Source organism: Bombina bombina, chromosome 2 (assembly GCF_027579735.1).
Source record: "Bombina bombina isolate aBomBom1 chromosome 2, aBomBom1.pri, whole genome shotgun sequence".
In the NCBI taxonomy this organism is placed as follows: Eukaryota; Metazoa; Chordata; class Amphibia; order Anura; family Bombinatoridae; genus Bombina; species Bombina bombina.
In genome coordinates, this window is record NC_069500.1 from 108,536,569 (window position 1) to 108,551,965 (window position 15,397).

Below are 15,397 nucleotides of genomic sequence, written 5' to 3' on the forward strand. Positions count from 1 at the left end.
TTTACCTTTAGACTTTTTATCCTGTGGTAAAAAAGTTCCTTTCCCACCAGTAACAGTTGAAATAATAGAATCCAACTGAGAACCAAATAATTTGTTTCCCTGGAAAGAAATGGAAAGTAGAGTTGATTTAGAAGCCATATCAGCATTCCAAGTCTTAAGCCATAAAGCTCTTCTGGCTAAGATAGCCAGAGACATAAATCTAACATCAACTCTAATAATATCAAAAATGGCATCACAGATGAAATTATTAGCATGCTGGAGAAGAATAATAATATCATGAGAATCACGATTTGTTACTTGTTGCGCTAGAGTTTCCAACCAAAAAGTTGAAGCTGCAGCAACATCAGCCAATGATATAGCAGGTCTAAGAAGATTACCTGAACATAGATAAGCTTTTCTTAGAAAAGATTCAATTTTTCTATCTAAAGGATCCTTAAACGAGGTACCATCTGATGTAGGAATGGTAGTACGTTTAGCAAGGGTAGAAATAGCCCCATCAACTTTAGGGATTTTGTCCCAAAATTCTAACCTGTCAGGCGGAACAGGATATAATTGCTTAAAACGTTTAGAAGGAGTAAATGAATTACCCAATCTATCCCATTCCTTAGCAATTACTGCAGAAATAGCATTAGGAACAGGAAAGACTTCTGGAATAACCGCAGGAGCTTTAAAAACCTTATCTAAACGTATAGAATTAGTATCAAGAGGACTAGAATCCTCTATTTCTAAAGCAATTAGTACTTCTTTAAGTAAAGAGCGAATAAATTCCATCTTAAATAAATATGAAGATTTATCAACATCAATCTCTGAGACAGAATCCTCTGAACCAGAAGAGTCCAAAGAATCAGAATGATGGTGTTCATTTAAAAATTCATCTGTAGAAAGAGAAGATTTAAAAGACTTTTTACGTTTACTAGAAGGAGAAATAACAGACAAAGCCTTCTTTATGGATTCAGAAACAAAATCTCTTATGTTATCAGGAACATTCTGCACCTTAGATGTTGAGGGAACTGCAACAGGCAATGGTACATCACTAAAGGAAATATTATCTGCATTAACAAGTTTGTCATGACATTTAATACAAACAACAGCTGGAGGAATAGCTACCAAAAGTTTACAGCAGATACACTTAGCTTTGGTAGATCCAGCAGGCAGAGGTTTTCCTGTAGTATCTTCTGGCTCAGATGCAACGTGAGACATCTTGCAATATGTAAGAGAAAAAACAACATATAAAGCAAAATAGATCAAATTCCTTATAAGACAGTTTCAGGAATGGGAAAAAAATGCCAAACATCAAGCTTCTAGCAACCAGAAGCAAATGAAAAATGAGACTGAAATAATGTGGAGACAAAAGCGACGCCCATATTTTTTGGCGCCAAAAAAGACGCCCACATTATTTGGCGCCTAAATGCTTTTTGCGCCAAAAATGACGCAACATCCGGAACGCCGACATTTTTGGCGCAAAATAACGTCAAAAAATGACGCAACTTCCGGCGACACGTATGACGCCGGAAACGGAAATGAATTTTTGCGCCAAAAAAGTCCGCGCCAAAAATGACGCAATAAAATGAAGCATTTTCAGCCCCCGCGAGCCTAACAGCCCACAGGGAAAAAGTCAAATTTTTGAGGTAAGAAAAAATATGATAATTAAAGCATAATCCCAAATATGAAACTGACTGTCTGGAAATAAGGAAAGTTGAACATTCTGAGTCAAGGCAAATAAATGTTTGAATACATATATTTAGAACTTTATAAATAAAGTGCCCAACCATAGCTTAGAGTGTCACAGAAAATAAGACTTACTTACCCCAGGACACTCATCTACATGTTTGTAGAAAGCCAAACCAGTACTGAAACGAGAATCAGTAGAGGTAATGGTAAATATAAGAGTATATCGTCGATCTGAAAAGGGAGGTAAGAGATGAATCTCTACGACCGATAACAGAGAACCTTATGAAATAGACCCCGTAGAAGGAGATCACTGCATTCAATAGGCAATACTCTCCTCACATCCCTCTGACATTCACTGCACGCTGAGAGGAAAACCGGGCTCCAACTTGCTGCGGAGCGCATATCAACGTAGAATCTAGCACAAACTTACTTCACCACCTCCCTTGGAGGCAAAGTTTGTAAAACTGATTTGTGGGTGTGGTGAGGGGTGTATTTATAGGCATTTTAAGGTTTGGGAAACTTTGCCCCTCCTGGTAGGAATGTATATCCCATACGTCACTAGCTCATGGACTCTTGTTAATTACATGAAAGAAATGCATGTTCAGTTTTGTGTTATTGTTATAACAGTTGTATACTTTGTTTAAATTTAAAAGACCAACATAAATAATAACAATTCAGACACCCCCCCCCCCCCGCCAAACAAAAATTGGTAACTTAGAAAAATGTACAGCTGTGAAATGAATATTTTAATTTTCACATGGCTATTTTGATGTTCATTATTTCCACAAGTCTTCAGTGAATTACAATGATAATTCAGGGCATAAAAATTTATGAGCATACAAAAAATATTTTCAAAGTGTTAATATTTTACACAATTTTTGAAAACTGCTTATAGGATTTTAGAACAATTACCCAATTTTTCAAGAGTTAAACGAACATTGTCACAGTGTAAAGGAAAAAAAAAAAAAAAGTCTATTAGTTCGTTACATAGAGCTTTGCAATAGAACTGATATTTAAATCATTTAATGAAGCGAATCTTTCTGTTCAGTCCCGTGTGATGATCACTTCCAATATCATGCAATAACCATTGAGCAGGAAAGGCTGCTCAGATTTGTTCTCACTTTAATTACATTTTACACACACACAAACGTCAGTCAACCAGCTTAATGCTCAAAAAGAGAAATGGAACAATCAAAAAGTACTGAACAATTTTTTTTAAATAAAATACTGCAAAAAAGTGAATAAAACTGCTATTAAAATTAAAAACTCCTCTTGAATGGATCCCGTTGTTCAATAGACATAAGATTCTTTGTTATAATGAACATGTTCGTTTAATGAATGTTGGGTATTGAGATTGTTGATTATTACAATATACAGAAAAATTTGTAAAATGTAACCCTTATGATACTTCCAAATTGGAACAGATTCGCACTGAAAAAGAACCTGAAAAAGCAGCTCATCATATCTACAATAAAATACCACCATAACAGTCATGATTGTTGTCTACAAGAGAGCTGGACCAAGTTTATTATCCTAGGACCCATAAACAATGTTATTCAACATGGTAGCCTCCCACGGTCACTTGGTGTCCAATCCTTCTGAAGTGCTAATATAGCCGTCCAAGGCAGTACATTGTTATTGTGTGATGATCCAGTTGACCATTAACTTAACCTTTCTAATTTGGCTTGTAAAGATTTGAAGTTTCCAATAGTTGTCTGCAATGCTTGACTTGGATTCATGGACTGAAGCTCAACTAGGTAACATGAAATGGCATCTAAGCAGATTGTATTAAATCGCCTCCTAAAATAGGGATGAAAAGGTGTTGGGGAGGAAATAGAACAAATATAGTTATCAGCAGTTGGTCAAAACAAGCAAACTCATTTTTAAAATATATATATATATATATATATATATATATATATATATATATATATACATATAACTCTACAATATATTTTATTTTGTCCCCTTTTCCTGTAATTCCATTCTGAAATTGTGAGCTTTTCAGTTCCTGCAGAACACTTATATTCCACACAGCAAATGGCTGCACACTCTAGTGATCTATTTCTAATTGACCCTAACTGGCCACAGCAGAGAAAGTAACCAAAGTTACAACATGGCAGCTTCCATTGTTTTATCGATATTCATCTAATCTTTTCTTTGAATCAATAGTTCTATCTAGCATTTATTTTATTTTTAAGGTCCCTTTAATTTGATTAGTCTATTCATTAAATCAAAGTCCCACTTTGAAGAAGATTCTGGCTTTCTCCAAGTGTTCAACTAGAAACCCCTTATCCCACTCACTTCTATCTAGTCATGTTTTCATGGAAATTTTTGTTTGGAGAAGGCCAACTGGAGTTCCTCTCCTTTTCTTTAACTCCATCATCTGCTTTATCCCCCCATCTCAGTAACATAGTGGAGACCTCTCTTTCACTCATGAGTATTATAAGGGCGTTAATGTACATTCTGTAAGTCTCTGACCCACCTTTATTCTATTGTAGTAAAATGAAAGGGTCTGATTTCTACTTTACAGATACATAGCTACTCAGTTTTTTTTTTTCAGCCACTGGACCTACTTTATTGCCATGTAGTGCTTCAGATGCCTAACTAGGTATCTCTTCAACAAAGATTATCATGAAAACAATACAAATTTTGTAATAGAAGTCACTTGGAAACTTTTTTTTTTTTAAATGGTATGCTCTGAATCACAATAGAAAAATGTTTGTTTCATATCCCTTTAACTTTGAGGATATGCAAAGTATACAAACTTCAATGATTGTCTTATAACAATGACACTTATTCCAGTTTAATATCTATTGACAAATACAAAGAGCAACAACTGAGTAACAAAAGGTAGACCATTTAAACCTCTGTATTATATTGTGTTTTATGTTAGCTTCCTCCAGAGACACTAGAGGTCGCTTTTGGACCTAACTGCATGCATATAATAGATAGGAGGAAAATTGGCAGATAAATTGGTCACTTTTAGATCTAAACATATTAGAATAATACTCAGTAACTGATACACTATATAAAAAAACAAATAGAAACAGTTGGTGCTAGTGTGTACATTGATAGGGGGAACCATCTTTGCTAACCTAATCATAGTAGGTGTTATACAATATAATATTGACTCCATAGGGTGAAGTAATATACTGCGAAGGGCATGGAATAAGGTCTACTTAATAAGCAGATGTGTAAATGGATATATTGAGAGATAGGTCTACTATAGCTCCAAATTTGTACATTAAAGCTCTAAAGGGTTGGATTAATAAAGAACTCTGTGTAGTGCATAAGCTAGTCTATGAGTGATTACTTACAGCTAGTAACATAGGTGGTCTTTGAATGGAAGACTAAGGATGTGCCATCTCAGCCACAGATAGCACATCAGTAGTAGATAATTAATATGAATATAAGTAATTATGATCTAAATCAACCCTCTAACATTATAAATATTATACACAGGAGTCTATAGCTGGTACTCTGAAAACATAATTTATGCTTACCAGATAAATTCCTATCGAATTGGGAGAGTCCACAGCTTCATTCCTTACTGTTGGAAAATACAATACCTGGCCACCAGGAAGAGGCAGAGACACCCCCAGTCAAAGGCTTAAATATCCCTCCCACTTCCTCAATACCCCAGTCATTATGCCGAGGGAACAAGGAAAAGTAGGAGAAACATTAGGGTATAAATGGTGCAAGAAGAATAAAATAAATAGGGGACCGCCCATAGACCAGAAAAAACGGACGGGCCCGTGGACTCTCCCTATCCAGAAGGAAAGGAATTTATCTGGTAAGCATAAATTATGTTTTCCTTCCTAAGATAGGGAGAGAGTCCACGGCTTCATTGCTTACTGTTGGGAAAACTATACCCAAGCTCCAGAGGACACTGAATGAATAACGGGAGGGAACAAAAAGGAAGAGGTGGACCCTATTCTGAGGGCACCACAGCATACAAAACTTTTCTCCCGAAAACTGCTTCAGCCAAAGCAAAAACATCAAACTTCTAAAATTTAAAAAAAAGTATGTAAGGAGAACCAGGTAGCCGCCTTACAAATCTGATCCATAGAGGCCTCATTCTCAAAGGCCCAAGAGGAAGCCACTGCTCTAGTGGAATGAGCCGTTATCCTCTCAGGAGGACGATGTCCCGCTGTCTCGTAATCTAAGCGCATGACACTCCTTAACCAAAAAGACAGAGAAGTTGATGTAGCCTTCTGCCCCTTACGCTTCCCCGAATAGACAACAAAGAGGAAGATTGTCTAAACTCCTTAGTAGCCTGAAGATAGAACTTCAAGGCGCGAACCACATCCAAATTGTAAAGTAAGAGTTCCTTCGATGGAGGATTAGGACACAAGGAAGGAACCACAAATGTTACGATCTGACACAACCTTAGGAAGAAAACCTAATTTAGTACGTAAAACTGCCTTATCTGCATGAAAAAAAAAAAATCAGATAAGGTTGGCTCACATTGCAAAGCAGAGATCTCAGAAACTCTGCGCGCAGAGACAATAGCCAATAAAGAGAGAACCTTCCAGGATAACAATTTAATGTCAACAGAATGCAGAGGCTCAAAACGGAACCTGTTGCAAAACCAAAAGAACAAGATTTAGGCTCCAAGGAGGAGCCCCAGATCTAAAACACAGGTCTGATCCTAATCAGAGTCTTAAAGGACTGCATGTTTGGAAGCTCAGCCAGTCTCTTGTGCAATAAAACCGACAGGGCTGAAATCTGTCCCCTCAGGGAACTAGCAGAAAGGCCCTTCGCCAGCCCATCCGGGAGAAAAGATAAGATCCTGGCAACCTTAACTCTGTGCCAGGAAAAACCACGCTCTTCACACCAGAATAAGTAGGTCCTCCACACCTTGTGGTAGATACACCAAGTAACTGGCTTACGAGCTTGAATAAGAGTATCAATGACAATCTCAGAGAAACTTCTTTTGGCTAAGACTAAGCGTTAAATCTCCACGCAGTCAGCCTCAGAGAATCTAGATTTTGATGAACAAATGGACCTTGTATCAGCAGGTCTCTGCGACAAGGTAACTTCCACGGAGGAGATGGGGACATCACACTAGATCCGAACCACGTCCTTCGCAGCCACGATGGAGCAATCCGGATTACTGATACCCGCTCCTGCTTGATGCGGGCCACCACTCCTCGAGGAAGAAGCGGTAATGGAGGAAAAAGATGAGTTTGAACCTCCAGGGCACTGCTAGTGCATCTATTAGAGCCGCTTGGGGATCCCTCGACCTGTACCTGGGTAACTTGGTATTGAGAAGGGACGCCATGAGATCTATCTCCGGGGTCCCCCACTTGCTGCATATCTCTGCAAACACCTTGGGATGGAGAGACCATTCCTCTGGATGGAAGGATTGCCTGCTGAGAAAATCCACCTCCCAGTTGTCCACACCCGGAATGTGGATCGCTGTTAGCGAATCTGAGAAACTTCCTTCATCGCCAAGAAACTTCTCGTTCCCCCGATGGTTGATGTAAGCCACCAAGGTTATATTGTCTGATTGGAATCTGATAAAATGGGATGAACCCAGAAGTGGCCAAGCCTTTAAGGCCTTAAAGATTGTCCGTAGTTCCAAAATACTGATCGGGAGGGAGGACTCCTGAGTCCACAACCCCTCAACCTTTCTGGCACCCCAAACAGCTCCCCATCCGGATAGGCTTGCGTCCGTAGTCACAATCTCCCAGGATGGTCTTAAGAAGCATGTCCCTAGGGACAGATCTGGATAGAACCACCAGGAGAGCGATTCTCTCGACCGGCTGTCTAATACAATCTGTTGAGACAGATCTGAATGATCACCATTCCACTGCCTCAGCATGCACAGTTGTAAAGGTCTGAGACGGAACCTGACAAAAGGAATGATGTCCATGCAGGACACCATGAGACTAATCACCTCCATACACTGAGCCACGGAGGTATTCAATGGGGTCTGGAGGGCAAGACATACCGATGTTAGCTTGCAATGTCTCTGGTCTGTTAGAAATATCCTTATGGATATGGAGTCTATTATAGTACCCAGGAATTCAACCCTGGTACTTGGGATAAGAACTCTTTTCCAAGTTTATCTTCCATCCATGTGATCGAAGAAGACTGAGAAAGGACTACGAGAATTCTTCCGCAAAACGAAAGGATGGAGCTTGCACCAGAATATCGTTCAAGTATGGGGCTACTGCAATACCCTGAGTTCTGGCAAAGGCTAGAAGATCCCCCAGAACCTTTGTAAAGATTCTTGGAGCAGTAGCTAGGCCACACGGAAGGGCAATGAACTGGAAATGCTGGTCCAGGAATGCAAACCTCAGGAACTGAAAGTGTTCCCTGTGGATTGGAACATGAAGGTAAGCGTCCTTCAGATCTAGTGGTCATAAACTGGCCTTCGAGGGGAGATTCCACCTCAATGAGTTCTGACAAAGAGCCGCACCAGTAGGTAGCCGCTCTGGCAATTGCAGCCGCTGGTTGAAATAAAAATCCTGTATGTTGAAACATCTCTCTCAGAAAGGTTTCCATTTTCTTATCCATCGGCTCTGAACGAAGAACTATCCTCAAGAGGTATAGTAGTACGTTTAGCAAGCGTAGAGATAGCACCATCCACCTTAGGAATGGAGCCCCACAAATCCAGTTGAGAGTCTGCGACCGGGAATAACTTTTAAAAAGTAGACGAGGGTGAAAAGGAAGAACCAATTCTTTCCCATTCATTCTTAATAATGTTCGCCATCTTAACCGGCACAGGAAAAGTCAAAAGGAACTTTCTGGTCTTCGTAAACTGTCTAATTTAGGTATCATAGGTTCTTTAGGCAGCGCGGCCTCTGGAACCTTTAACGTAGACAGAACCTCCTTTAATAAAAAACACAAGTGCTTAATTTTAAATCTAAAGGACGGTTCCTCCGCAGCAGGAGGCTTAGACGACCCAGAAAGTTCACCCTCTGAAGCTAGAGAGGTTAACTCATCATCGGATAATTGGGACATAATAGCTAAATCCGATAAATATTTCGATGACTCCAGGTCAGGAGAGCTATGTTTAACCTTTCTCTTACGTTACAGAGAGGTAATGCACTGAGGACCGCAGACACCACCGTTTGTAACTGTGCGGCAAAGTCCACAGGAAGAAGGCCCCCTCCGGATGGAGGATTAGATGTGCTACGGGGAACTGCATGTGTAGTGGATAATGTAGCAAGGGTAGTAATCTCATGGGACGCCGAGTCCTGAGAGGAAGATGGCTCAGAGGGACTAAGAGCCTTAGCAGGCTTGTCTCCCTTCTTAGACTTTATAAAACTGTGTTAAGGCATGTGGAACATAATTGAGTGGGCGGGAAAACCACGGCCTCCTCACAATATAAACAGGTATGATTTAGTACAGAAGGAGTACCTTCTAACATATCAGAGTCCTCCATAGTTAAAGGGACACTGAACCCAATTTTTTTCTTTTGTGATTCAGATAGGAGTAAATTAGAAAGTTACTTAAAATTGCATTCTCTATTATCAATTTCTTTGTTCTCTTGCTATCTTTATTTGAAAAAACTAAATTTATGCTTACCTGATAAATTTATTTCTCTTGTGGTGTATCCAGTCCACGGATCATCCATTACTTGTGGGATATTCTCCTTCCCAACAGGAAGCTGCAAGAGGATCACCCACAGCAGAGCTGTCTATATAGCTCCTCCTCTAACTGCCACTCCCAGTCATTCGACCGAAGACAAGCAAGAGAAAGGAGAAACCATAGGGTGCAGTGGTGACTGTAGTTTAAAAATAAAACACACCTGCCTTAAAATGACAGGGCGGGCCGTGGACTGGATACACCACAAGAGAAATAAATGTATCAGGTAAGCATAAATTTTGTTTTCTCTTGTAAGGTGTATCCAGTCCACGTATCATCCATTACTTGTGGGATACCAATACCAAAGCTATAGGACACGGATGAAGGGAGGGACAAGGCAGGTGCTTAAACGGAAGGCACCACTGCCTGCAAAACCTTTCTCCCAAAAATAGCCTCCGAAGAAGCAAAAGTATCAAATTTATAGAATTTTGAAAAAGTATGAAGCGAAGACCAAGTCGCCGCCTTACAAATCTGTTCAACAGAAGCCTCATTCTTAAAAGCCCATGTGGAAGCTATCGCTCTAGTAGAATGAGCTGTAATCCTTTCAGGAGGCTGCTGGCCAGCAGTCTCATAAGCTAAGCGTATTATACTCCTTAGCCAAAAAGAAAGAGAAGTTGCCGAAGCCTTTTGGCCTCTCCTCTGTCCAGAGTAGACAACAAACAATGCAGATGTTTGACGAAAATCTTTAGTAGCTTGTAAATAAAACTTTAAAGCACGAACCACGTCAAGATTGTGTAAAAGACGTTCCTTCTTTGAAGAAGGATTAGGACACAGTAACGGTACAACAATCTCCTGATTGATATTTTTATTAGATACCACCTTAGGTAGAAAACCAGGTTTGGTACGTAACACTACCTTATCGGAATGAAAAATGAGATAAGGAGAATCGCATTGTAAAGCAGATAACTCCGAAACTCTTTGAGCCGAGGAGATAGCTACTAAAAACAAAAAACTTTCCAAGATAAGAGCTTAATATCTATGGAATGCAAAGGTTCAAACGGAACCCCTTGAAGAACCTCAAGAACTAAATTTAAACTCCAAGGCGGAGCAACAGGTTTAAACACAGGCTTAATTCTGACTAAAGCCTGACAAAACGCCTGCACGTCTGGAACCTCAGCCAGACGTTTGTGCAAAAGAATAGACAGAGCAGAAATCTGTCCCTTTAAGAAACTCGCTGACAAACCCTTCTCCAATCCATCTTGGAGAAAAGATAATATCCTAGGAATCCTGACCTTACTCCATGAGTAACCCTTGGATTCACACCAATGAAGATATTTACACCATATCTTATGATAGATTTTCCTGGTGACAGGCTTTCGTGCCTGTATTAAGGTATCAATGACCGACTCGGAGAAACCACGATTTGATAAAATCAAGCGTTCAATCTCCAGTCAGCCAGCCAGCCGCAGAGAAAACAGAATTTATGTTTACCTGATAAATTACTTTCTCCAACGGTGTGTCCGGTCCACGGCGTCATCCTTACTTGTGGGATATTCTCTTCCCCAACAGGAAATGGCAAAGAGCCCAGCAAAGCTGGTCACATGATCCCTCCTAGGCTCCGCCTTCCCCAGTCATTCGACCGACGCAAAGGAGGAATATTTGCATAGGAGAAACCATATGATACCGTGGTGACTGTAGTTAAAGAAAATAAATTATCAGACCTGATTAAAAAAACCAGGGCGGGCCGTGGACCGGACACACCGTTGGAGAAAGTAATTTATCAGGTAAACATAAATTCTGTTTTCTCCAACATAGGTGTGTCCGGTCCACGGCGTCATCCTTACTTGTGGGAACCAATACCAAAGCTTTAGGACACGGATGAAGGGAGGGAGCAAATCAGGTCACCTAGATGGAAGGCACCACGGCTTGCAAAACCTTTCTCCCAAAAATAGCCTCAGAAGAAGCAAAAGTATCAAACTTGTAAAATTTAGTAAAAGTGTGCAGTGAAGACCAAGTCGCTGCCTTACATATCTGATCAACAGAAGCCTCGTTCTTGAAGGCCCATGTGGAAGCCACAGCCCTAGTGGAATGAGCTGTGATTCTTTCAGGAGGCTGCCGTCCGGCAGTCTCGTAAGCCAATCTGATGATGCTTTTAATCCAAAAAGAGAGAGAGGTAGAAGTTGCTTTTTGACCTCTCCTTTTACCAGAATAAACAACAAACAAGGAAGATGCTTGTCTAAAATCCTTTGTAGCATCTAAATAGAATTTTAGAGCACGAACAACATCCAAATTGTGCAACAAACGTTCCTTCTTTGAAACTGGATTCGGACACAAAGAAGGCACGACTATCTCCTGGTTAATGTTTTTGTTAGAAACAACTTTCGGAAGAAAACCAGGTTTAGTACGTAAAACTACCTTATCTGCATGGAACACCAGATAAGGAGGAGAACACTGCAGAGCAGATAATTCTGAAACTCTTCTAGCAGAAGAAATTGCAACCAAAAACAAAACTTTCCAAGATAATAACTTAATATCAACGGAATGTAAGGGTTCAAACGGAACCCCCTGAAGAACTGAAAGAACTAAATTGAGACTCCAAGGAGGAGTCAAAGGTTTGTAAACAGGCTTGATTCTAACCAGAGCCTGAACAAAGGCTTGAACATCTGGCACAGCTGCCAGCTTTTTGTGAAGTAACACAGACAAGGCAGAAATCTGTCCCTTCAAGGAACTTGCAGATAATCCTTTCTCCAATCCTTCTTGAAGAAAGGATAGAATCTTAGGAATTTTTACCTTGTCCCAAGGGAATCCTTTAGATTCACACCAACAGATATATTTTTTCCATATTTTGTGGTAAATTTTTCTAGTTACAGGCTTTCTGGCCTGAACAAGAGTATCAATGACAGAATCTGAGAACCCTCGCTTTGATAAGATCAAGCGTTCAATCTCCAAGCAGTCAGTTGGAGTGAGACCAGATTCGGATGTTCGAACGGACCTTGAACAAGAAGGTCTCGTCTCAAAGGTAGCTTCCATGGTGGAGCCGATGACATATTCACCAGGTCTGCATACCAAGTCCTGCGTGGCCACGCAGGAGCTATCAAGATCACCGATGCCCTCTCCTGATTGATCCTGGCTACCAGCCTGGGGATGAGAGGAAACGGCGGGAATACATAAGCTAGTTTGAAGGTCCAAGGTGCTACTAGTGCATCTACTAGAGTCGCCTTGGGATCCCTGGATCTGGACCCGTAGCAAGGAACCTTGAAGTTCTGACGAGAGGCCATCAGATCCATGTCTGGAATGCCCCACAATTGAGTAATTTGGGCAAAGATTTCCGGATGGAGTTCCCACTCCCCCGGATGAAATGTCTGACGACTCAGAAAATCCGCTTCCCAATTTTCCACTCCTGGGATGTGGATTGCAGACAAGTGGCAGGAGTGAGTCTCCGCCCATTGAATGATTTTGGTCACTTCTTCCATCGCCAGGGAACTCCTTGTTCCCCCCTGATGGTTGATGTACGCAACAGTCGTCATGTTGTCTGATTGAAACCGTATGAACTTGGTCTTTGATAGCTGAGGCCAAGCCTTGAGAGCATTGAATATCGCTCTCAGTTCCAGAATATTTATCGGGAGAAGAGATTCTTCCCGAGACCAAAGACCCTGAGCTTTCAGGGGTCCCCAGACGGCGCCCCAGCCCACCAGACTGGCGTCGGTCGTGACAATGACCCACTCTGGTCTGCGGAAGCTCATCCCCTGTGACAGGTTGTCCAGGGACAGCCACCAACGGAGTGAATCTCTGGTCCTCTGATCTACTTGTATCGTCGGAGACAAGTCTGTATAGTCCCCATTCCACTGACTGAGCATGCACAGTTGTAATGGTCTTAGATGAATTCGCGCAAAAGGAACTATGTCCATTGCCGCTACCATCAAACCTATTACTTCCATGCACTGCGCTATGGAAGGAAGAGGAACAGAATGAAGTATTTGACAAGAGTTTAGAAGTTTTGATTTTCTGGCCTCTGTCAGAAAAATCCTCATTTCTAAGGAGTCTATTATTGTTCCCAAGAAGGGAACCCTTGTTGACGGAGATAGAGAACTTTTTTCTACGTTCACTTTCCACCCGTGAGATCTGAGAAAGGCCAGGACAATGTCCGTGTGAGCCTTTGCTTGTGGAAGGGACGACGCTTGAATCAGAATGTCGTCCAAGTAAGGTACTACTGCAATGCCCCTTGGTCTTAGCACCGCTAGAAGGGACCCTAGTACCTTTGTGAAAATTCTTGGAGCAGTGGCTAATCCGAACGGAAGTGCCACAAACTGGTAATGCTTGTCCAGGAATGCGAACCTTAGGAACCGATGATGTTCCTTGTGGATAGGAATATGTAGATACGCATCCTTTAAATCCACCGTGGTCATGAATTGACCTTCCTGGATGGAAGGAAGAATTGTTCGAATGGTTTCCATTTTGAACGATGGAACCTTGAGAAACTTGTTTAGGATCTTGAGATCTAAGATTGGTCTGAATGTTCCCTCTTTTTTGGGAACTACAAACAGATTGGAGTAGAACCCCATCCCTTGTTCTCCTAATGGAACAGGATGAATCACTCCCATTTTTAACAGGTCTTCTACACAATGTAAGAATGCCTGTTTTTTTATGTGGTCTGAAGACAATTGAGACCTGTGGAACCTCCCCCTTGGGGGAAGCCCCTTGAATTCCAGAAGATAACCTTGGGAGACTATTTCTAGCGCCCAAGGATCCAGAACATCTCTTGCCCAAGCCTGAGCGAAGAGAGAGAGTCTGCCCCCCACCAGATCCGGTCCCGGATCGGGGGCCAACATCTCATGCTGTCTTGGTAGCAGTGGCAGGTTTCTTGGCCTGCTTTCCTTTGTTCCAGCCTTGCATTGGCCTCCAGGCTGGCTTGGCTTGAGAAGTATTACCCTCTTGCTTAGAGGACGTAGCACTTGGGGCTGGTCCGTTTCTGCGAAAGGGACGAAAAACAGAATTTATGTTTACCTGATAAATTTCTTTCTCCAACGGTGTGTCCGGTCCACGGCGTCATCCTTACTTGTGGGATATTCTCTTCCCCAACAGGAAATGGCAAAGAGCCCAGCAAAGCTGGTCACATGATCCCTCCTAGGCTCCGCCTACCCCAGTCATTCGACCGACGTTAAGGAGGAATATTTGCATAGGAGAAACCATATGGTACCGTGGTGACTGTAGTTAAAGAAAATAAATTATCAGACCTGATTAAAAAACCAGGGCGGGCCGTGGACCGGACACACCGTTGGAGAAAGAAATTTATCAGGTAAACATAAATTCTGTTTTCTCCAACATAGGTGTGTCCGGTCCACGGCGTCATCCTTACTTGTGGGAACCAATACCAAAGCTTTAGGACACGGATGAAGGGAGGGAGCAAATCAGGTCACCTAAATGGAAGGCACCACGGCTTGCAAAACCTTTCTCCCAAAAATAGCCTCAGAAGAAGCAAAAGTATCAAACTTGTAAAATTTGGTAAAAGTGTGCAGTGAAGACCAAGTCGCTGCCCTACATATCTGATCAACAGAAGCCTCGTTCTTGAAGGCCCATGTGGAAGCCACAGCCCTAGTGGAATGAGCTGTGATTCTTTCGGGAGGCTGCCGTCCGGCAGTCTCGTAAGCCAATCTGATGATGCTTTTAATCCAAAAAGAGAGAGAGGTAGAAGTTGCTTTTTGACCTCTCCTTTTACCTGAATAAACAACAAACAAGGAAGATGTTTGTCTAAAATCCTTTGTAGCATCTAAATAGAATTTTAGAGCGCGAACAACATCCAAATTGTGCAACAAACGTTCCTTCTTTGAAACTGGTTTTGGACACAGAGAAGGTACGATAATCTCCTGGTTAATGTTTTTGTTAGAAACAACTTTTGGAAGAAAACCAGGTTTAGTACGTAAAACCACCTTATCTGCATGGAACACCAGATAAGGAGGAGAACACTGCAGAGCAGATAATTCTGAGACTCTTCTAGCAGAAGAAATCGCAACTAAAAACAAAACTTTCCAAGATAATAACTTAATATCAACGGAATGTAAGGGTTCAAACGGAACCCCCTGAAGAACTGAAAGAACTAAATTGAGACTCCAAGGAGGAGTCAAAGGCTTGTAAACAGGCTTGATTCTAACCAGAGCCTGAACAAAGGCTTGAACATCTGGCACAG

At 41.5% G+C, this 15,397-nt stretch overlaps 1 protein-coding gene across 1 annotated transcript in view; it reads right to left on the minus strand.

Annotated features, from left to right (window-relative positions):
- Positions 1-2,396: 2,396 nt before the first annotated feature.
- The window catches only part of NUP155 (nucleoporin 155), a 211,061-nt gene continuing 198,060 nt past the window's right edge, over positions 2,397-15,397 (minus strand). The window contains exon 35 of the mRNA XM_053701216.1: positions 2,397-3,471. Coding sequence (XP_053557191.1) covers positions 3,333-3,471 — 139 coding nt within the window. The 3' untranslated portion in view covers positions 2,397-3,332. The remainder of the gene's footprint in view (positions 3,472-15,397) is intronic.